This window comes from Neolamprologus multifasciatus, chromosome 19, assembly GCF_963576455.1.
Source record: "Neolamprologus multifasciatus chromosome 19, fNeoMul1.2, whole genome shotgun sequence".
Classification (NCBI taxonomy): Eukaryota; Metazoa; Chordata; class Actinopteri; order Cichliformes; family Cichlidae; genus Neolamprologus; species Neolamprologus multifasciatus.
In genome coordinates, this window is record NC_140457.1 from 1,239,122 (window position 1) to 1,262,947 (window position 23,826).

The 23,826-nt window shown below is 42.1% G+C and overlaps 2 protein-coding genes across 2 annotated transcripts in view; both read left to right on the plus strand.

The window, feature by feature from the left end:
- LOC146495631 (interferon-inducible GTPase 5-like) overlaps nt 1-23,826 on the plus strand; it is a 143,388-nt gene that overhangs the window by 106,275 nt on the left and 13,287 nt on the right. The window lies entirely within an intron of this gene.
- LOC146495633 (uncharacterized) overlaps nt 1-23,826 on the plus strand; it is a 183,512-nt gene that overhangs the window by 21,018 nt on the left and 138,668 nt on the right. Inside the window, exons 9-10 of the mRNA XM_085144247.1 lie at nt 4,900-5,464; nt 5,925-6,552. Of these exons, the coding sequence (XP_085000373.1) occupies nt 4,900-5,464; nt 5,925-6,552 (1,193 nt within the window). The remainder of the gene's footprint in view (nt 1-4,899; nt 5,465-5,924; nt 6,553-23,826) is intronic.

Below are 23,826 nucleotides of genomic sequence, written 5' to 3' on the forward strand. Positions count from 1 at the left end.
CCTCTATCTGCCGGTGGTACATACGGTGCAGGGGCCTGTCCTTCCATGATGGTTCCTCGTCTCCCTCCTCTTTCTTGGGTTTCTGCTGCCTGAGGTATTCACTGAGCACGCTGTCAGTTGGGGCCATCTCCGTGATGTATTCTTGGATGTTCGTTGTCTCATCCTGGACTGTGGTGCTGACACTCACCAGTCCCCGGCCCCCTTCCTTCCGCTTAGCGTACAGCCTCAGGGTGCTGGACTTGGGGTGAAACCCTCCATGCATGGTAAGGAGCTTTCTTGTCTTTATGTCAGTGGCTTCTATCTCCTCCTTTGGCCAGCCTATTACCCCAGCAGGGTACCTGATCACGGGCAGGGCGTACGTGTTGATGGCCCGGATCTTGTTCTTACCGTTCAGCTGACTCCTCAGGACTTGCCTGACCCTCTGCAGGTACTTGGTGGTTGCAGCTTTTCTAGCGGCCTCTTCATGGTTCCCATTCGCCTGCGGGATCCCCAGGTACTTGTAACTGTCCTCTATGTCTGCAATGTTGCCTTCTGGTAGTTTGATCCCCTCCGTTCTGACTACCTTCCCTCTCTTTGTTATCATCCGACTACACTTCTCCAGCCCGAACGACATTCCAATGTCATTGCTGTATATCCTGGTGGTGTGGATCAGTGAATCGATGTCTCGTTCACTCTTGGCATACAGCTTGATGTCATCCATGTACAGGAGGTGGCTGACAACTGCTCCGTTCCGTAGTCGGTATCCGTAGCCAGTCTTGTTAATGATCTCACTGAGGGGGTTCAGTGGGGACAGAGCATCTCCTTGGTAGATTCTTGCAGTCTCGGCTGACTGTTCTGTCTACCAGTAGCTGGTGTTTTGCGCCTCTGGTATCCTTTCTGTGTCCCGCTCATGTATTGACCCATGTGCATGTTCATCTTAGCCGATATGATGCCTGACAGGGTCCTTGGGGATCAGGACCGTCCGACCTTCGGTTAGCCATTCCTGGTGTCCCTCGTTAACTAGCAGCTGGTTCATTTGTGCTGCAGTGTGTGGAGTGCAGTCAGTAGGCGGGCCCTTTGGTGTTTTCGTCTCTTGCCCACCGATGCCTTCTTGTTCCAGTAGCCCACTTCTCAACACCTGACGCGGACCTTGTTGATCCGAGCCGGCATGTCTGTCTCATCTGTCTCGCTCATGTCTGTATATATATATATATATATATATATATATATATATATATATATATATATATATATATATATATATATATATATATATATATATATATATATATATATATATATATATATATATATATATATATATATATATATATATGCGCAGCTGGATAGCGTAGTGGTTAAACTACACGCCTTTGGAGCAGAGGATCGCAAGTTCGATTCCTGCCTGGGGCGTCTGTATCCAGTAAGGGTCCTAAGGCTAGACCCCCTATGCTAAGCGAGCCTACCGCAGATATGAGCGAGACAGATAAATATGAAGGCATGCCGGCTCGGACGTCGCCCGGATCAACAAGGTCCGCGTCAGGTGTTGAGGAACCAGGGCACCCTGACGAGAAGTGGGCTACTGGAACAAGAAGGCATCGGTGGGCAAGAGACGAAAACAGGGCGTTGTTGGAATGCTACTACGCAAGTAACCCCGGCGGAAGGGGCTACATGAATAGGATGAGGGACCTATGGATTCTTCGATACCCAACATCCACAATGACGGCGAAACAACTAGTAGCTCAGTGTTCCAACATTCGAAAGAAGGGACTGCTCTCACAGCTAGAGATTGACGAGGTACAACATAAATGCTACGGCAAGGAGGAGTCAGGACGCCAGGTCAGGGGGGAGATATCATCACCCCCACCCAAGATTGGGTACATAGCCCCAAGTGCGACAGGAGAAGGATCATTGAGTGCGAGAGGAACTGACCTGAAAGATAGGATCATGGCCAAGCTTGAAACCTGGACCCCCCGTAGCCGGTTACCAAGATTACGTGAAGTACCCTCAGAAGGTCTGCTAGATGATGTTAATGCAGCACTACGGACGATACCTACAGCCACGATTACTGACACTAACAAGCTGATCTACAATACGGCAGCAGTGATCAGTGAGATGCTTGGCTACAAGTTGAACAGCCACAAGGGGCAGTACCCTCCATGGAGAAGGAGGCTAGAGGGCAAGATCAAAGTAGCACGGAGGGAGGTGAGCCAACTAACGGAGTTGCAGAAAGGTGCGACAAAGAAGGTGCATAAGAAATACAGCAAGCTGTCCATACCTGAGGCCTTGGAAACTGCCAAGTAAAGACTCACAGCCTTGGCCAGCCGCTTGAGGAGGTACACCAGAGAGATAGAAGGCAGGAGAATAAACCAGCTGTTCTCCACAGAACCAGCAAAGGTGTACTCTCAGTGGCAACAATATTATAGTGTAACAATATTATAGTATATTATAGTGGCAACAATAATAAGAGAACAGCACGGGCACCACCAAGGCTGGAGACGGAGCAATACTGGAAGAGCATATGGGAGAAGGACGCAACCCATAACGGCAATGCTCAGTGGCTAGTGGATCTGAGGGCCTCCCTGAACAGGGTCCAGTAACCATCACGGTGGCAGATATCCAAGAAAGGGTCTCCAGTATGAAGAGTTGGACAGCACCAGGGCCCGACATGGTTCACGCCTACTGGCTGAAGAAGCTGACTGCACTCCACGAGCGTCTGGCAGCACAAATGAACCAGCTGCTAGTTGATGAGAGACACCCGGAATGGCTAACCGAAGGTCGGACGGTCCTGATCCCCAAGGACCCCAAGAAGGGACCAGTCCCCTCCAACTACCGACCAATAACCTGCCTCAGTACTACATGGAAGCTCCTGTCAGGCATCATATCAGCTAAGATGAATAGGCACATGGGTCAATACATGAGCGGGACACAGAAAGGAATTGGCAAGAATACCAGAGGCGCAAAACACCAGCTACTGGTAGACAGAACAGTCAGCCGAGACTGCAAGACCAGGCTAACCAACCTGTGCACTGCCTGGATTGATTACAAGAAGGCCTATGACTCAATGCCCCACAGCTGGATACTGGAATGCCTAGAATTGTACAAGATCAATGGGACCCTAAGAGCCTTCATCAGGAACTCAATGGGGATGTGGCGTACAACACTAGAGGCCAACTCCAAGCCCATAGCACAAGTCACCATCAAGTGCGGGATCTACCAGGGAGATGCTCTGTCCCCACTGCTGTTCTGCATAGGCCTGAACCCCCTCAGTGAGATCATTAACAAGACTGGCTACGGATACCGACTACGGAACAGAGCAGTTGTCAGCCACCTCCTGTACATGGATGACATCAAGTTGTATGCCAAGAGTGAACGAGACATCGATTCACTGATCCACACTACCAGGCTATACAGCAATGACATTGGAATGTCGTTCGGGCTGGAGAAGTGTAGTCGGATGGTAACAAAGAGAGGGAAGGTAGTCAGAACTGAGGGGATTGAACTACCAGAAGGCAACATTGCAGACATAGAGGACAGTTACAAGTACCTGGGGATCCCGCAGGCGAATGGGAACCATGAAGAGGCCGCTAGGAAAGCTGCAACCACCAAGTACCTGCAGAGGGTCAGGCAAGTCCTGAGGAGTCAGTTGAACGGTAAGAACAAGATCCGGGCCATCAACACGTACGCCCTGCCCGTGATCAGGTACCCTGCTGGGGTAATAGGCTGGCCAAAGGAGGAGATAGAAGCCACTGACATAAAGACAAGAAAGCTCCTTACCATGCATGGAGGGTTTCACCCCAAGTCCAGCACCCTGAGGCTGTACGCTAAGCGGAAGGAAGGGGGCCGGGGACTGGTGAGTGTCAGCACCACAGTCCAGGATGAGACAACGAACATCCAAGAATACATCACGGAGATGGCCCCAACTGACAGCGTGCTCAGTGAATACCTCAGGCAGCAGAAACCCAAGAAAGAGGAGGGAGACGAGGAACCATCATGGAAGGACAGGCCCCTGCACGGTATGTACCACCGGCAGATAGAGGAGGTGGCTGATATCCAGAAATCCTACCAGTGGCTGGACAAAGCTGGACTGAAAGACAGCACAGAGGCACTAATCATGGCAGCACAAGAACAAGCTCTGAGTACAAGATCCATAGAGGCTGGGGTCTATCACACCAGGCAAGACCCCAGGTCCAGGCTGTGTAAAGATGCCCCAGAGACAATCCAGCACATAACAGCAGGGTGCAAGATGCTAGCAGGCAAGGCATACATGGAACGCCATAACCAAGTGGCCGGCATAGTGTACAGGAACATCTGTGCCGAGTATAACCTGGAAGTCCCGAGGTCAAAATGGGAAATGCCCCCAAGGGTGGTGGAGAATGACCGAGCTAAGATCCTGTGGGACTTCCAGATACAGACGGACAAAATGGTGGTGGCTAACCAACCGGACATAGTGGTAGTAGACAAACAGAAGAAGACGGCCGTAGTGATCGATGTAGCGGTTCCGAATGACAGCAATATCAGGAAGAAGGAACACGAGAAGCTGGAGAAATACCAAGGGCTCAGAGAAGAGCTCGAGAGGATGTGGAGGGTGAAGGTATCGGTGGTCCCCGTGGTAATCGGAGCACTAGGTGCGGTGACTCCCAAGTTAGGCGAGTGGCTCCAGCAGATCCCGGGAATAACATCGGAGATCTCTGTCCAGAAGAGCGCAGTCCTGGGAACAGCTAAGATACTGCGCAGGACCCTCAAGCTCCCAGGCCTCTGGTAGAGGACCCGAGCTTGAAGGATAAACCGCCCGCAGGGGCGTGCTGGGTGTTTTTTTTTTTTTTATATATATATATATATATACACCCAAGGAACATATACACACTGTAGTTGCAGAGAATGCAGTGATTTTTATATTCTTTCTTTTTGTATTTAAAGATGAACATGGAGGATCCAAATGATTCATTTCCAGAGGAAGTTGCTGCAGTTAAAGAAGACCTGAAGAACAACGACACTGCTGCAGCAGCTGCAAAGATTCAAGAATATTTAGACAAGCAAAATGATGTTCCACTAAATATCGCCATCACAGGCGCGTCTGGTTCTGGTAAATCCACCTTTATTAATGCCCTCAGAGGGCTGTGCGATGATGATGAGAGAGCTGCTCCTACTGGTGTTACAGAAACCACCATGGTGGTTAAAGAATACCCCCATCCAAACAAACCCAGTGTTAGATTCTGGGATCTTCCTGGAGTTGGTAACACCAAGTTTCCAGCTGATGAGTACCTGAAGCTTGTTGGATTTGAGAAGTTTGACTTCTTCATCATCATCTCAGACACTCGCTTCAGAGAAAATGACGTGAAACTCGCTCAGGAGATTCAGAAGATGAAGAAAAAGTTCTACTTTGTTCGCTCAAGGATTGACAACGATATACGAGCTGAGAAAAGAAAGAAAGACTTCAGTGAAGAAAAGACTCTTGAAAAAATCAGACAAGACTGTATTGGAGGTGAGTGTCCTATAAAATCCTTTATCACTAAGTGAGATGAGTTTGTTTGTCCATCATCCAACTCAGGTAACAATCACGTGAGTTTCCCTTGTTAATCATTTCTGTGGTAAAAAAGAAAGTGTAGCTATTTCTCACAAGCAAAAGCTCTTTTTAAAGTTTGTTTTCAGTATTAACACTGAACAACACCCAACAGATCAAATTAATCAACTGAATTCAGTCTTGTTTGCAGCCTTTCTAAAATCTGAACTTTGTAATTGGGTTCTTGTTTCACTGAAGCCACAGCGAGGTGTGCAGGATCATTTATTTAATGTTTAATTTTGCAAACTGAATATTAAAATTACATTGTACATGTGCTTGCTCTTTTTTTCTTCCCACATGGTTTATATAAATACCATTTTACTGATCTTACTGATTCTCAATTATAAACTCTGATTCTTGTTGTATCTCTTTTATAACTCAGGTCTTCAGGGACAAGGCATCAAGTCTCCACAGGTCTTCCTGGTGTCCAGCTGTAAGCTCCGCCGGTACGATTTCTCTCTCTTACATGAGACCTTAGAGAGAGAACTTCCTGCACACAAGAGAGATGCTCTGCTGTTTGCCCTGCCCAACATCAACCTGGAGATCATCAACAAGAAGAAAGAAGCTTTTCAATATAAAATAAAATACTGGGCTACTCTGTCTGCAGTTGCAGCAGGGGCTCCAGTTCCTGGGTATTCCATTTGTATGGACCTGTCCATGATGGTTGATTTAGCCATAAGTTATGTAGTTGGATTTGGGCTTAATAAGCCATCACTAGAGAGACTCTCTGCCAGCTCAGGTGTGCCCTACACTGAGCTGCTTGATGTTCTTAAATCACCACTGGCTGCAGTAAAAATAACCAAAGATCTCCTCCTGAAGGTGTTGTCCCAACTGACCAGCACAGGTGCACTCATGGCACTAGAGGAAGGATCCAGGTGGATTCCATTAATAGGAATCCCTCTGGCTGCAGGCATCTCCTTCACCACAACCTACAGAGCTCTGAATTATTTCCTCAATGAGCTCGCTGATGATGCTCAGAGGGTGTTTAAAAAGGCTCTGGGTCTGAACACCTCAGTGTGATATTATAAATGGCAACTTCTTTAATGATTCTAGGATAGGCAAAAAAAAAAAGAGGTTTTGATCTTTTTCAAAGTAGACTGAATTAAATTCTCCTGAAATCGATTGCTTAAATTATAACTGAGGCTTGTAGTATAGAGTAGTTCCTCTGATCAGAGCAGAAACAACAACAAACAACTTCTCCCAGCTTCTCACACTCAAACTTTCCATCACATCAACACAGGAACTAATGTGATCTTATTATTCAGATATGAATTGTGTATAGAGCTTCTCGGATGAGAGGTGAAACGTCTTCAAGCAATTTAAAGAAGTCCAGACGCTTTTCTTTATGAGCTCCTTTGACTACGATGACCTGGATGACTGAGAACCTTCACAGACATCTTATTCCATACAGTTCTCATTATTCCATACACACACTTTTGCACAGTACATCTTCTTCTTATAGCTTCAGCCCCCCTCCAAAGTCATAAAACCTAAACATCCACATTCTTTCTTTCTCAGTTATGACCTTGTGCTTGCTTCCTTGCTTCCTGTGCCGTAGGTTCTGTTCTTTTCTAATCAGACAAATAAGGCCACGATTCTCTGAAAACAATATTTCTTATAACACAGCAGTATCATGCATCATAAAACAATATCATTCATTCACAATAAATCAGCAGTCTAATAAATGTAATAGTTATCACCTTCTTCTAAGTACAGGAGAATAATGCAAACTAAAACTACATAATACTTTCACAATCTTTAATTAGGGGTATAACGTGGCATAAGATAATATAATAATCTCGCAAACAGAAACTGCTCTGTGGTGTTTGTGTCCTGTTGATTGTAGTTTGTGATAAGTTTTTACTGCCCTCCAGCGGTCACAGTGAGGAACTACAGCGGAAAAATAATACAGCATGTTCATCAACGTTATTCCTGCTTGCTTATAATAAAATGTTATTGATAAAGATATTAACATTAATTGTTATTAGAAGTAGTAGTATTTGATTTTGATGAAACAATAGATTCTGCTGCACCACACAATACATTGTAATGAGTCTTATCTCGGGTGGACAGAATATTAGAAACACTGGTTTGACACTGACTGTTCTTACCTACAAAAGACTTGAGCTTTTTCTGTCCTAATGTAGCAAAATAAAACATATTTAAAAGTGTGCTGCTGCAATTAATCATTATTTTCTTTCAAAGCTAATTGGTTTTTAGATATTTGGTCTATAGACAAATTAAGCAGTGGAAGAATCTCTGGTTTGTCCATAGGGTCATCAATAAATGCACTCATACTTTCACCCAACACGTTCTCATCACAACATTTAACAAACCAACACTATGTGACAAATCGTCGGTATGTTACGTGTCCAGAGGCATGAGAGTAGGTTGGAATGAATCTATAAATGTAAGGTGAGGGGCAGATGTAGAAGGGTGGCTTGTTCCTCCCTAAAATGATCTCTTGCCTCCTCTAGTTCCACACTAGTTTGGCATATGACTGTGTTGTTTATTAAAATAAGGTAGCATTAATACTTTGAGTGCAGCTACAGCTAACACCGAATATAAATTCTAAAACTGAATATATTGCATACTGTTTTTGTTCATGACAGCTTAGATTTCTGACATTTACTGTAAATTTAAGCAACAATTTTTTCTAACAAAAAAGTGTCAAACTTAAGTTAGACTTGTAGCTAAACCTGTCACGATCTTGGTTCTTATGACCCAGCGTTTTGAGTTTTAGTTTATTTTGATATTTATAGTGTATATTTAAGCTCATTAAGTTACAAGTTTATTTGTTTATTTTATTCCACTTGTGTTTTCAACCCCTGTTAAGTCTCCCTTGCCCTTCATGTGTTTCATGTCTGTGTGTCTTATGTTGCCAAGTTCATGTTGTCATCTGCGTCTCATTATGTTTCCTGTTTTATTTTGAAAGAGGTCCCGGTTCCTGTGTTCATTGTGTTTAGTTTTATGTTTCCCCTGTGATGTGGTTAGGTTCATGTGTGTCAGCTGTTTCCCCATGTGTTGCCATTTCCTCCGATTACCTCATGTGTCTATTTAAGTCCTCTGTCTTCTTCAGTGTTGCGTCCTCCCTCATAGCTGTGTGATTCTCCCTGTGTTTTCTTGTATGATTTATTATTAGTTTTCCCAGTTTAGTTTTGTTCTTTGTTTCCCTTCCACGGCAGCAATAAAGCTGTGGGGTTTTTTTAGTTTACTTTTCGTCTCTGCCAGTTTGCGTTTGGTTCCTTCTCTTGCCTGCACACAGCCGTTTTGTGACAAAACCGCCCCATGTTGTGTAGCTTTCTGGAATTTATATTTATTGGGCTACATATTTATTTATTATAAATACGGGTTATACAGTAAAAAAGATAAAAATTCAATACAGTTTTTATGTTTTTATGTTTTATGTAACTAAAGTGTTTAATTATGTGGGCTACAGCAAATAATTACGTTATAGACTATATTTATTTGAAACATGTATACTTACTGTATTTGACTCATTTTAACCATATGTAACACCTGCATGTGTTAAAAAATGGCTTTGATTTTGCCACCCCACATGATTTCCATGCCACCCTAAGAACATTTCCGCCCCTTACCTAACCCTGATGCCGAACACTAACCTTAACAGGACCATATCAATAAAATGACTACAGAAAACACTATAATACACAATAATCCAGCAACGAGGCAGCTGCCTTAAGTAGTGAGCCCGTGAGAGTGTTGATCACATGATTGTTTGCAGTGGCGATAGTCACAGGCTGTGTCCCAATTCAGGGTCTGCACGCTTGAAGTACGCGCACTACGCGTACTACGTACGGTGTGTACTATAAGTACGAGAAGTGCGGAAGTGAGAGGTTTGTGAAATGGGACGGTCTAGCCTTCGTCGCGCTGTTCAGGTTGCCTAGCAACCATGATACTAACCGCGAGACACGTTACATACAGCTTTGTGTGACAGAAATGAAGGAGAAAAATGTTTTGTTGGTCATTAATTTTTGTTCTGACATCACTTTGATTAGTTGAGTATCTGAGGCTGAGACCACAGGACTGTAAAACATGATTCAAGGGCTTCATTTCTGTACTGAACAGTTATTTCAAGAGTAGTGAGTAAATAACAATTAGCTAATGTTGTTCATGAGACTAAAATCATCTATATATATATATATATATATATGAGGCTTTACAACCAAGTTAACGCTGAAAGTACAAACGTCACTAATGTCACATAACTTTGCCGACATGTGGCCAACAGCAATGTTTTAATGTTCTTCGTTATTAAACATTCGCACATAAATAAGTGACGTCATATTCAGTACTTACTTTTGACAGTTCACTCTTGGCCGCTCCCTTCTGCCGTATTTTGCGGCAAAATTATCCACACCCACCGCCGCGCTATGAATTGTGGGATATATGGGACCACGAAGCGTGCACCAGACCACGCTTGATATTTGGGGAAATCGACGGCGCATTTGGAGTATTTGTACAATTGGAACACCAGCGTACTTGATGATGTCACAGGTCCAGAGTTTTTACTGCCGTCCTTAATTTAACTGTGAGTAATATGTTATGAAGCTGAACTTTAATCACAGCCAAACCGGTTTACTCAGGAACAAATAAAACACTGAAATAAACCAAACATTAACATTTAGAAGTGATCTAAGTGACTTATATATCATGTTTAACCTCAGTAGTGAAATCTCTATTAATAAAAATAGTGCACATGTACATACGTGTACATACCTTAATAAAAACAAGCAGGTGAGATGTTAGAACGCTTTTCTTTTTATTGTAGTGGACACTCAATACAATAGACAGCTGCTGGTTTGTTTAACCTGAGTAGCGAAAAGACCGCGGGGGGGGTTGAAAACGATGTGCCGAGAGTCCGCTGTTCTCGCCGGCTGTAATAATCCTCGACCTCGCTGTCTGCTATGGAGCTGGCGGGTCACAGACGTCTCCGAAAACGTCGGAGCTTGTTTGGAAATATATGATATCTTGGTAAATCGAGCAGATATTTGAAGTTTACACAGCTACATTCTCGCTTGAAAAGAACTTAAAAGTTTATTTTGTGACCCAGAAAGAGTAATATTTAAAAGTTTTTAGCCCCGCTCGTCCGCCATTGCCGCGTTTGAGCTTTGGACGAAATGCATTCTGGGATATTTAGCTGTACCAAGTCCACACAAGTCACCACCGATGCATGCTCGATAAAACGGGCGGAGCGAGAACACATCCGGGACTTTTTTGCGTTCTCGGCTTGATGCGTACTTCGAATTGGAACAGTACTTGGTCTCTGACTGATGACGTATCACGAGTACACGAGAACGCAAGTACGCAAGTACGCACAAGTACGCATATTGAGAAAGGCCCTCTGAATTGGGACACAGCCACAATGAACTCCACCCTGGTAGAGCACAGGGAGCAAGAAGGGACAAAATAAACAAAAACACTTGTAGCCATGCTGAGTCAGCCGAACAGACACAGGGACCAGTTCCTGTGTCTGTTGAGAACCTGATGAGAACACTCATGCGTAACTCCAATTAGTGTGGGCACATGTTGTCCCGGAATGAATCATAGAGCAGTTTTTGTGGCTCAGACATGTCAAAGTTTATATGGAATTAAAATATGATATCAATGGAAAGGAGTCAGTCATTATAAAAGTTATCTTTATTGACAAGTTGATAAAGAAAAGGCTGAGTCCAGGGAAACTGTTATATATCTAATCAAGGCCATAATCATAAAATTTGGTTTTGCTTTGTTTGCTTAAATGTGTCATGGTGCTGGATCGTTGACCCAGCGTTTTGTGTTTTATGATTATTTTCCTCTGTTCTAGTTATTCTGTGTCCTCCCCCCTTGTGTCCGGTTCGGGTTCTAGATTTGCTGTTTTGTTCTGAAGGTCTGTGTCTGTTGTCATTGTGTTCAGCTTGTCTCCTCCGGTCCTCATGTGTATTGGGTTCAGCTGTTCTTCCCTCCTGTGTGTGATTACCTGATTACCTTGTGTGTGTATTTATAGTGCGTGTCTGCCTGTGCTCCTCGTCGGCTCGTCTGCGTTCTTTGGTGTTCCGTTCCTGTCTCTGCGTCTCTCTGCCCCACACCCCTTTTGTATGCTCTCAGGTTTGTCATTCAGTTCTCCCAGCTTAGGTTTCTTCAGTTGTTTTCTCACGCTTCGTTGTCTGTTCTGCCACTGTCACCTGTAAATAAACTCTCACTCATATCATCAGTCGGCTGCCTGCATTTTGGGTCCTCCTTTCCTCCACACCACACGGCTCACCCCGCCAGCCGTGACAAAATGAACATTTAGAGCTACATTAGACCTGCTTACTGATGATAAGGGAACCATTAAGATATAAAGTCATTAAGATTTCAAGAAGGACTAATAATAAGATCCTGATGTAAACCAGTAGAGGAAATACAGAGAAAAATGACTCATTTTTGGAACTATTTAGATTTGACTGTATGTTTTTAACTGTCCTGACTTAAATTGTGAAAATAAAAAATTAGCTCTGCATTGTTCCTGAAGTGCAAAAGAAGACTGAAATAATATTTCATAGCAGAGTCAGAACAGTGAGAATGAAAGTGTTTCATTATGTGACGCATTTGCAGTAGGTCTGTTTTAACAGTTTTACGGCAGGTAATGAGAATAATACTAATGAATAACTCGTGGAGTTCATTCTGTGTGTGAGTGGAGGTGTTATTGACAGGATACAACATGCATCAACTTATTTTATGGCTGATCAACAAGCACATACTTTCATCAGATTGATTACTGTCTATTTTATTAAGTGTGCTGATGGTTTATGCAAGCTACTTTCCATCGTGACCATTATGGCACAAATCTCCTTGGGACTCAGTATATGCGTCTTTCTTTTATCATCCACTGTGAAATGCTAACATGTATGAGCCCACGCTGACGGTTTGTTTTTTGTTTCTGCTCCTGAGGACTGGTTTAAAGATGCAGGGATCTCTGCTTTTGAACTGACTTCTAACGAGTCTTCTGTTAATTAGAGTCTGATGTTGTTCATTTCTTAAAGTCTGAATCTACTGAATCTAATGTAAACTAATGATGATGGAGTGTAATGTAATCTAATGGTGCTTTTTCTTTCCTGGATTTGTTCTACTGCTCCACCATCATCCACTGACTTCATGTGCTCTTTGTGTTTCCGGCCTTTCCGTCTTGTTTTGTGCGTTCTCTCGTTCACAGTCTGAAGACAATTTAAGGCTGATTTGTTAAAACAAGTAAAAAGGCTGTTACAGTAGTCTAAATGAGAAGAAATAAAAGCATGAATAATCATCTCAAGTTCAGGCTTTGACACCATTAGTCTGAGTTTAGAAATATTCAGTCGAGCTGTCAAACATGACACCAAGGTTTCTGAGGCTCGATTTAACGTAAGGGTCTAAGAAGCTGATATGCTGCCTAATTTTTGAGACCATGTGGTCTGGAGCAATAATTAGAGTTTCTGTTTTATCAGAGTTTAGTTGGAGAAAATTGTCATTTAACCATTTGTTGATTTCTGTCAGGCAATGACTTAAATTAGACAATTTATACAACTCAGAAATCCTGAAGGAACAGTATAGTTGGATGTCATCAGCATAGAGATGATAGAAGATATATTTATAGCGCTTAATAATTTGGCCTAGGGGAAATACATAAAGTAAAAAGAGAATTGGACCCAGGACAGATCCCTGAGGTACCCCACACGGCAAAACTGTTGATTCTGATGTGACATGATTCATGCAAACAGTAAAAGATCTCTCTGACAGATATGACATAAACCATTTTAAAACAACAGCAGTAATCCCAAACAAGTTCTCGAGTCGCTTTATCATGATGCTGTGATCTACGGTGTCAAAAGCAGAGCTGAGATCCAACAGGACCAGCACTGTGTCCTCTCCAGAGTCTGCTGCCATCAAGATATCACTAGATACTCTAAGTAAGGCCGTTTCAGTGGGATGCAATTTACGAAAACCAGACTGGAAAGTGTCCATAACAGCATTTTTATCCAGGAAATAGTTAAGTTGTTCTAGTACTACTTTTTCTAAAATTTTCGATATAAAAGGCAGTTTGGATATTGGCCTATAACTGTTAGGAAGAGATGGATCCAGCTGAGGTTTCTTTAATATTGGCTCAACAATAGCTTGTTTAAAGAAGCTGGGAACTGAGCCAGTATGAAGAGAAGTATTTATCATTTCCATAATACAGGGACCAATAGAGTCAAACACAATAATGAAAAATGAAGATGGAAGGACATCAAGGGGGCTTGAAGTCTGTTTTATATGACAAAGCAGGCCTCTGATGTCACAGGAGTAAAAGAGGACCAAGTATCAGAGCTGAGCAAATTGTAAGTTTGATATTGAGAAGATGATGGAGAGATATTTGACCTGATGGCAGTGACCTTATTTGTGAAAAAGTTCATAAACTCATTGCATTCAAACGTTGAGTGAACTGGTGCACAAGGAGCATCAGGAGAAACAATACTCTTAATTGTTTTAAACAAGATTTTAGGGTCTTTCAGTTTTGAAGCTATGAGGTGTGAAAAATACTCTGCTCTAGCATTTTTCCACATGTCATTTAGCAAGAGGAATTGGACCCAGGACAGATCCCTGAGGTACCCCACACGGCAAAACCGTTGATGTTGATTCTTTAAGGTGTAACTTATAAACCTCAAGCTTGGAAGCCTTCCACAAACGTTCTAGCTTGCGACAGTATCTCCAGAAATTACGAATGTTTTCATTTAACCAAGGATGAGATTTCAAACATAGCACAGTACTTTTTTTCAGAGGTGCCACTAAACTAGAATTACACTGATTATTAAAGGATGAGACAAGGAAGTCAAAGTCATTGTAAGTCATTTCAGCGTCGAACATGGCAGAGAACCTTTTGCCGGCGTTCTGGTTTATAATTCGCCTTTCAATCATTATTTTGGGAGCCGGAGGCTCCAAATAAAACGACAAGTTAAAATATATGCAGCTATGGTCACTCACATGGACATCTTCCACACGAATGTCATTTATAATTAAACCCAAGGAGAAAACAAGGTCCAATGTGTGACCCTTTACATATGTAGGGCCAGAAACATGCTGCATAAAATTAAAAGACTCTGTGATAGTCATGAAGTCAGCAGCCATATTACAGGATGCATCATCAATATGAAGGTTAAAATCTCCCAACATTACCACCTTCTCTAATTTAATAATGGATGATAGGAGGTCGTTAAATTCAGTTAAAAAGACTCCGGCAGGGCCAGGAGGTCGGTAGATTAAAATACAATAAAAGGTGTGCAAAGAGCCGACCTTGATCATTTGCAGCTCGAATGAAGTTGTCACGGACCCGGCTCTGGGGACTCGGGGTCCGTGGGCAGTGGGGACTAGGATTGTTGTTATTATTATTGTTGTTGTTATTATCATTATCATTATTATTTGGTGTGTTGTCTGCACTGCCCCTGTGCACATCTGTATGTAGGCAGGTGGCTGTGTTGCCTGTTACAGGCACCTTCAGCCCTGGGGGCGTGGCCTGACTTGAGGGCTGGCCACACCCGAAGTCCTTGCTGCACACCTGCTCCTCATCTGGGCTCGTCGGTGGAGCTATTTAGAAGAGTGATGGAGCTTCCACCGACGCTGTATTATTGAGTTTGACTCCACGTTAGTGTTATTAGTACCAAGTCCAGTGAGTGCATGCCCGCGGTAGTCGAGTGTCCTGACAAGTTGCTTCTTTGTTATTTTTCTCCAGGAAGGAGCAGGGAGGACAAGAGCAGCGAGCACGGGGTGCGGGGACACACAGGAGCGAAGAGCACGGAGCACGAACTTGTGGGTGAAGACACGACACGGAAGTCAAGGGGAAAACATGGGGTTTATTCTGTGAACTATTTACACCACTGTAAATAAACGCACTGCCTTCATCACAAAGTCCTGCATCTTGGGTCCTCATTCCCCTCATCCCCACGGTCTGCCCCACAGACCGTGACAGAAGTGAAGGAATCCGAGTTCATCAGTCTGCATGTGAATCTGTCCTGGCGCACAACAGCGAGACCTCCGCCACGCCCCGAAAGACGTGGAGTTCCGATGACGGAACAGCCAGTCGAACAAATTTCCTTCAGATGTATATAATCCATGTTTTGTTGCCACGTCTCAGTTAAACACATGAAGTTGAGAGATTCCTTCATAAAAAGACAGTTTAAAATAAACAATTTGTTTGTGATTGAGCGAGTGTTGAGCAGGGCAAACCTGGTTGAAGACGTTTGGTTGGTGCAGTCAACAGCTGACTGCAGTGGCACTCGAATTAAACACCTGTGTGCACCTCTACACCTGTTACGCCGGGCAGTGACTTCAGGGCTAGCAGAAGCTAATATCCATAGTGGTACATCACCTCTGCCATCCAAACGGTGGTCAGACGACAGACGCAAGGTGAGCATGGAGCCATCAGACCATAGATTCCGGGCTTGGAACTGAACTGTAGCGTCAGCACCAGGTGACAGTAGCTGAATTAGTCGTAGGCACCGGGAATCTTCACACATCCAAAAAGCTAATCTTTGGTACCTTCTCAGTCGCACTTGGACACCGGCCCTGGTTCTTCTTTTCTTCGTGTTGAATCCCACTGATATGTACGGAAACATGCACTCGGGTGAGGAACACACAAAAGGTGGAGGAAAAAATTTCCTGTAACTGACCCAGCTGTCAAAGTAGCTCTCCATTGAATCTTTAATATACAACAGCGTGCCCCAATCATAAGTATTGGTGGCAGCGAGCTGTACTGATGGCGACCTTGAGTCCGGCAAGATGGCTGTCGGGGCAGGCAACTTCTTTTAAGCCGCCGTGCACTAATCCCGGTGGACCTGTTTAGACCTCTACTTTTGAATACCAAATAGGTTGCTGTTTTTGCCTATAGTTTTAAGGACTTGATTCACCTCTTAAAACCTTTTGAACGGACCCAATCTGCCATTTAAAGGAGAAGATGATGACGCGGGAAAAAGCAGAAGCTTCAGCTAAGCCAGCGGTAGCCTCCAAGAGCTCTGCACCCAATGACCACAAATATGCAATGGAGATTTCAACACCGTCAGTCAAAAGAAAAACTTCACCTACGCCCACCAAAGCACCCACACCACCTAGCAAGGGTACTGTGTCCCAAAGTGTGGAAACCAACAACTCCATAATAGAAGCCATTAACAAGCTAACAAACAAGATCGATAACTTCGGCGTGCAGCTAAGTAACAACATGATAATGGTGGCTAACATTGCCAAGCTGGCTGAAATGAACGCAGCCGATATAAAAGACTGTAAGGCTAAACTGTCTGGTTTTTGTAAAAAGACATTCCTGCTCTAAACAAAGAAAACGCTGAGCTGAAAGAGAGAATGTTAGAACTAGAACGATACATGCGTCGCTGGAACTTGAAAATCCAGGGCTGGAAAGAAAAAAATGACGAAGATCGCGCCAAATCGGGCTTCCTCACTGGGCAACGCTGTGGACACCGTCCATCGTCTAGGGAAAAAAGAAGCGGGTAGACATCGACAAATAATAGTTCAGTTCACCATGAGGCACTACCGAGACGCTTTCTGGAAACTGACTAAGGATTCCCAGGTGTGCAAGGAGCTAGGCGTCAACTTCAAGCAAGATTTCTGCAAACTAGACCGAGAAGCAAGAGCTGCAGTTTGGCCCAAAATGGAGCGAGCCAGAGCTGAAGGGAAGAACGTCTACTACCGAGGGCATGCCGGTTACATCAACGGAGTTCGGGTGTTCCCTGGGTGACTGTCGAACTATTCAAAATAACCAGTCAGCATATTACTCTATGAGTACAATGCGTTTTGCTTACAATTCTATTTAGGTCACGTTCTTTAAGAATGCCAAAAGTTTTAAATAGGCAGGTTCAATACTTACTGTTTATATTACCTATTTGGTACGTTACTGTAAGGATTTTTCATAGAGGTCGTTTGCACTTTGTGAATTCAGTTTTAAGGGATTAAGTGCTCCCAATTTTATAGAGTTCTACTTCTATCTGGGTACTTGAAGTACAGTCAACCTCTTTTTATTTTGCTTTCTCACTTCCTGTTTATGTCATTCCTTAGTTCCAATGTTAACTATGTGTCTTTAAATACCAGGGGCTTAAGAGACAGTGTTAAAAGAAAATCAATATTTTTGTTCTGTAAAAATGTAAAGGCGAACTGTATACTGCTACAAGAAACTAGAGATGGCACGATACCACTTTTTTATGTCCGATACCGATACCGATATCATAAATTTGGATATCTGCCGATACCGATATGAATCCGATATAGTGTTTTTTAATCAACAAAACGTTTTTTTAATATCTTGCTGCATTTTGTATAAGTTTATACTCAAGTTTAAATAAATAACAACACTATTCTGTTATACCTGTATGTAAAAAATACACTGCGCCGAAAATATTTCATAGTTCAGCAAAACTGATCAATCTAATAAACTTAAACCTGCTCCATCCTCCCTATTCTGGTATTTTAAAGAGTACTTAGCAGAAATATTAAGCAACCTAACTAATAGGGTTGCAAACTCCCAGCAAAAAAATAAAAAATAGGGAACCACCCTCCACCTCATGATGCTTAATCGATGTAATCAAATTTAATTTGATGCAGGGGGAAAAATGCACAAAAATAAATTATTTTTCAAGAATAATTAAATAGATTCAACATCTTTCTTCAACAGAACTGCACAGATGGTATCTTCCCAAAGGAAAAAGTACTATAGCTTACTAGGGTATATTAGACTTAATAGTTACTATATACAGTAATGGACTTCTATATATTTTACATCAGATTAAAACTTTGGGTGTAAGAGTCAGACAATTATTTTTAAAAGCTAGACATTTTAAGTGAGAATAAGAAAGAAAAGTATGTCTTTGTGCCCCCTTTTCCCTGTTCATGCCCTATCGGCCCCCCTGGCTAAACTTTGCTAGATCCGCCCCTGCACAGTTACGTCAGCGTAGAAAAAGATCCTGGTGTTTAAAGTAATATTAAATAAATTCTAACAACAGCTTATCAAGCTTAAACGTGCTGCTGTTGTTCAGCTGCTGGTTTCCTCTTTCTGGTGAGAAGTGGGCCAAAAACTAAGAAGAGAGACGGACTCGCGACAGAAAAGCCGATCAGCTGATCATTCAGCTGTTTCATGATTGAAGTAGCAGCAGGAGAGAGAGAGAGAGAGAGAGGCAGTTGCTCTATATATCGGTTGTTAAGTTTAACGTGGGAATGCTTTACAAACATTCAGAGATGAACTTACACACTTGCTTTACTTCTCTCTGGGAAAACTTCCTCATAGATGAAATGCTGGTTTGCTAGCAAGGCTACAAATACACACAGCTGCTCTATCACGTGATGCACACTGCTGCTACGTGCTACGGTTATGAGCCGAGTTACGCCGTGTAGCAAGTTTTGTGAGGAGCTTTTTTGATATTTAATGGATCGGATTACATTTTTTATTTCTCGCCGATATCCGATCCAGTAATTTGGGTCAGTATCGGACCGATACCGATACGTAATATCGGATCGGTCCATCTCTACAAGAAACACACTCTGTGGAGGCAGATGAAATTTTTGGTCTAGTCAGTGGGGGGAAAGAATAATTTTTTGTCACTGTACTAACAAATCAGCTGGGGTGGCCTTACTATTTAAAAACTTTGGTAATAAAATTGAAACTCATAGGAAAGACAGTCTGGGCTAATTTGTGTACTCAAAGTGAATAATAGCTTTTTGATCTTATGTAATGTTTATGGTTACAACAATGTAGCTCAGAACAAACTTTTATTAACTGAGATTACCAGTCACCTAAAAGAACTATCTCACAAATACTCCACAAACAATCTTATATTAGGTGGAGATGTCAATATGGTTTATGATGACTGGCTCGATAGATCACCCTCTAAATTCCATTTCCATCATATAAATTCATTTTTCACAACTTCTGTCTAAATCTTAACCTAATAGATCCTTGGAGATTTGCAAACCCACTTGTTCAGTCCTTTTCGTGGTTCAAGCCTGATGGTTCGGCTAAATCACGTATCGATTTCTGGCTAATCTCAGACAGTTTAATGCAAAATAGTGTAGATGTAGGTGTCTCAGCTGCGCCTTTAACCGACCACTGTGTGATACATTTCATTGTCACTCCTCAACTTAAAAACTTTCATAATAAAGGTTACTGGAAGTTTAACTCATCCCTGCTTACCAATGAAAATTTTAGTAACGAAATACTTCGACAACTAGAACTTATTTCAGCTAATGAAAACACAAGTTCTTACACAGGAAAGTGGGAATTCTTTAAATTTAAAGTACGTCAAAACTCAATTAAACAGAGTAAAATAATAGCTCATCAGAACAAGCAAAAAGAAACTGAAGTTATCAGAGAATCACATCTGCTCTAAACCCTTTTTTAATGATAATGACAAACAATGTAGAAGTATTCGACAGTCTTCTTTAGACGATATTTATACTAAAAAGGCTAAAGGAGCATATCTGAGATCCTGAGCCAAGTGGATCGAGGATGGCGAATAAAGTACAGCATATTTCTGTAGATTAGAAAAGATAAGACAAGAGAGAAACGCCATAAACAGTCTACAAATTGATAGTCTTGATAGTCTATTCCAATTAGACTGGCTTTGCATGCTTTCAAAGGTACTTTTAATTGCAGCTGTTCTTGAAATAAAAGTGTTGGCTCATCACCTTCATGAGGAGCTCTTTAGTTATTTCTACTGCAAGTGGTGAAATGATGACAGGCAGCACACAGATTAACGTACTGTTATTAATTAGCTCAAACTTGCAACATGAATCTGTGCGCTTATAAGACCATAAGAACATTAAGCTTATTCACAATTCAAAACTCTCCAGTTTACAAACTCAACAAACTTGGTCTATGGCTAAATTCTCCCAATTCTCTAAACAGGCAGCCACACTTATTACAGTGAACAAGAGAATCCTACACAACACAATGAACAAGTAGTCTTTCTTTTCATTTGTCTCTCACAGATTTAGTCTTGCAACAGGTTTACTTTATCTACCGGACCGAGTTTATAACAGTTATTTCTACATGTCTGTTGCTTTGACACAGAGGGTTGGTGAGGCAACATCAGTGGAGACTGCAGAGTCTGCCCGCTGTACGATGGCCCCTTGCTGACTCTCACCATTAGCAAGAGCTTGCGTAACTCCACAATTAGTGTGGGCACATGTTGTCCTGGAATGAATCATAGAGCAGTTTTTGTGGCTCAGACATGTCAAAGTTTATATGGAATTAGAATATGATATCAATGGAAAGGAGTTATCTTTATTGACAAGTTGATAAAGAAAAGGCTGAGTCCAGGGAAACTGTTATATATCTAATCAAGGCCATAATCATAAAATTTGGTTTTGCTTTGTTTGCCTAAATGAACATTTAGAGCTACATTAGACCTGCTTACTGATGATAAGGGAACCATTAAGATACAATTATGTGACGCATTTGCAGTAGGTTTGGTGTCACAGCATGCAGAAGAAGACTGTATGTATTGTGAATAGTGGACTGAAATGCAGATACAAAGGAACATGGAACAAAACTTGAATTAACAAAAAACGAGTCGTTTAATATAGGTGATGTAGAAATATATAGCAATGCACAAGGCAAGCAAAAAATGAGAAGAAACATAACCTAAACAACAACCTGGTCAGGAGGGCCGGCTCTGTCCTGACTGTCCGCTGAAGTCCATCGAGCAGGTTGGACACCCCCTGCATGAGACTGTACGAGCACTGAGCAGCTAGTTCAGCAGTGGACTTTTACACCCACAGTGTAGGAAGCGCTACCACAGGTCATTCTTACAGCAGCTGTCAGACTCTATGATGCAGCTTAACATCCTTTTGGTCATCTTACTCACCAGCTTGTTTGATTACTGTATATTTTATACATATCTCTGTACAGTTTTTTTCTATTTTTCTATACATATTCTGTAAATTGTTACCTGTATATACCTGTATATGCGAATTACGGTTGCTTATGTTTATAGGACCACCCTGTGTCTTCCTTTCATATTTTATTTTCCCTTGCTGTAAGAGCTCTGTAACACCGAAATTTCTCATCTGTGTGATAATAAAGGTTTATTCTATTCTATTCTAAACTGGGAAGATAAAAGAAAAACATGAAATTTGGCGTGGATACAAAGAGACCTGGAACACGGAGACATGGCGCAAAAGACAACAGACGACCTAACACTAAATAAAGTAGGACAGAGGATTCTAATACACAGAAAGGTAATGAGGGAAGTGGAAACACCTAGGAAAACAGCTGATTAGAGTGAACAGAATGATGCCACAGGGGAAGTGAAACTAAACACAATGAACATGGGGCACCCGACCTCTTCAAAATAAAACAGGAAACGATGAGTGACATGGCACACAAACTTGACAGCATGAAGGAGGCAGACAAGAAACACATGACATATTGATACTGATGACAAGAAAAGACGTATAAATCAGGAGCTATAGAAGAAGTTATTTAGGCATCTGTCACTCAAGCCTGTCCTGGCTGCAACTTGTTCAAAACGCAGCCGCAAGGCTCCTGACGGGTACCAGAAAGAGAGAGAGTATTACTCCGATACTCGCATCTCTACATTGGCTGCCAGTTAAATATTGAATTGATTTTAAGGTTTTATTATTTGTTTTTAAAACTCTCCATGGTTTGGCTCCAGGTTAAATTTCAGATATTTTTTTATTGATTGATTTATTGATTAGCATTCAAATATCTCAGTAAATACAGAATAAAGATCTACCATAAAGCAAGAAAGCACGAGACAAGGCTAATCAAAAGGTATTGGCTGAAGCATTTGCTTATTACGCCAACCCTTTTTAACAAAAGATCTTTTAGCATGCAGCTCCTGTACACAGGGCTCGAAGCAAAGAATAAAACAAAGCAAACAAACAAAAAACAAACAAACAAAAAACAAAACAAAAAAACTTTCCACCTTAGATGAGCAACTACATTAAATTCAATTTCATTAAAATAATCAAAGCAAAACAACCAAGAGTTTCAGTTTTATTATTTTTGCTCTTTTCATTCTTGATTTATATATTTTTCTAATACTCTATTTTTAAACATGTTTTTAAACAAGGAAAATGAGCTACACCTTTTTAAATCACTGTCATAACTATTCCACAAATTAACTCCTCTAACAGAAACACATCTCTGCTTTATGTTTGTCCTTATCTCCTTAGCCTGCACCTGCCCACTCAAACTCTGCGCTCCTCCAGTCAGATGCTTTTATTAGTTCCACGCTCCCAGTTCAGGTGAAAAAGGCTTTCTTCATTGCCGCCCCGAGACTCTGGAACAGTCTTCCCTCTTTTTATAAAATCCTCTTCATCCTTGGAAGCCTTCAAATTTCCAAGGCTTTTGGCTCTCTCTTTTATTCTGCTTTAGCTATTCTGGTCTTTTATCTCATTGGATGATGTTTGCATGTGTATACATGTGTACATGTATTTTATGTTCATGTATGTGTGCTTGTGTGTGAATGTGTACATTTTTGTATATGTATGTGCATATTTGCATGTACACATATTTTTTACAAACATATATGGATGTCTCACAGATGGTTTGAAAGAGGAGTGAAAGAAGCATCTATGTCCACTGTGAGCGACCATCTTTGAACAGAGGCGGTGGTTTACGACACCAACTCTCTGCCATCTATAATCCAGTTTTGAGTTCCTCCCCAGACACCTTAACGCCCACTCACATCCTGGGACATCTGACCTCAGGAATTCACATGATAAGGTGGGGCCAGGTTTCACAATGAGCTCACCTGAAACTCTGGCTGATTGTGACCCACACCCAGTTCCACACCTTGGCTCAGGCGATTAGAGGATCATCAGGGGGTCCTTTTGTCCCTCTGTGGGGGGAAACTCCCACTAGGTTTAAATCTGGGACTCTCCACCATTTGACCTTAGAACTGAAGAAGCTTCTCGGATGAAGGTGAAACGTCTTCAAGCAACTTAAAGAAGTCCAGACGCTTTTCTTTCTAAGCTCCTTAGACCATGAACATGCACCATCTTCAAGAGAGAGACTTCTTTACAGAGAGCATCCTCAGTAACAATTTCTCACCACTGCAGGATTAGCATGGATCAAATAATTCAGTCAGTGAGTCTTCTTATGGACCACAGCAATGTCTGTAGGTGAGAAATCATTGTTCAGTGGTTAGCTGAATATGTTCACTGACGAACTGCACCATCTGCAGGAGAGAGGCATCTTTGCACAGAGCATGCTCAGTAACAGTTTCTCACCACTGCAGCACAGGAGAGACTTTAGTCGTGTCCATATTCAT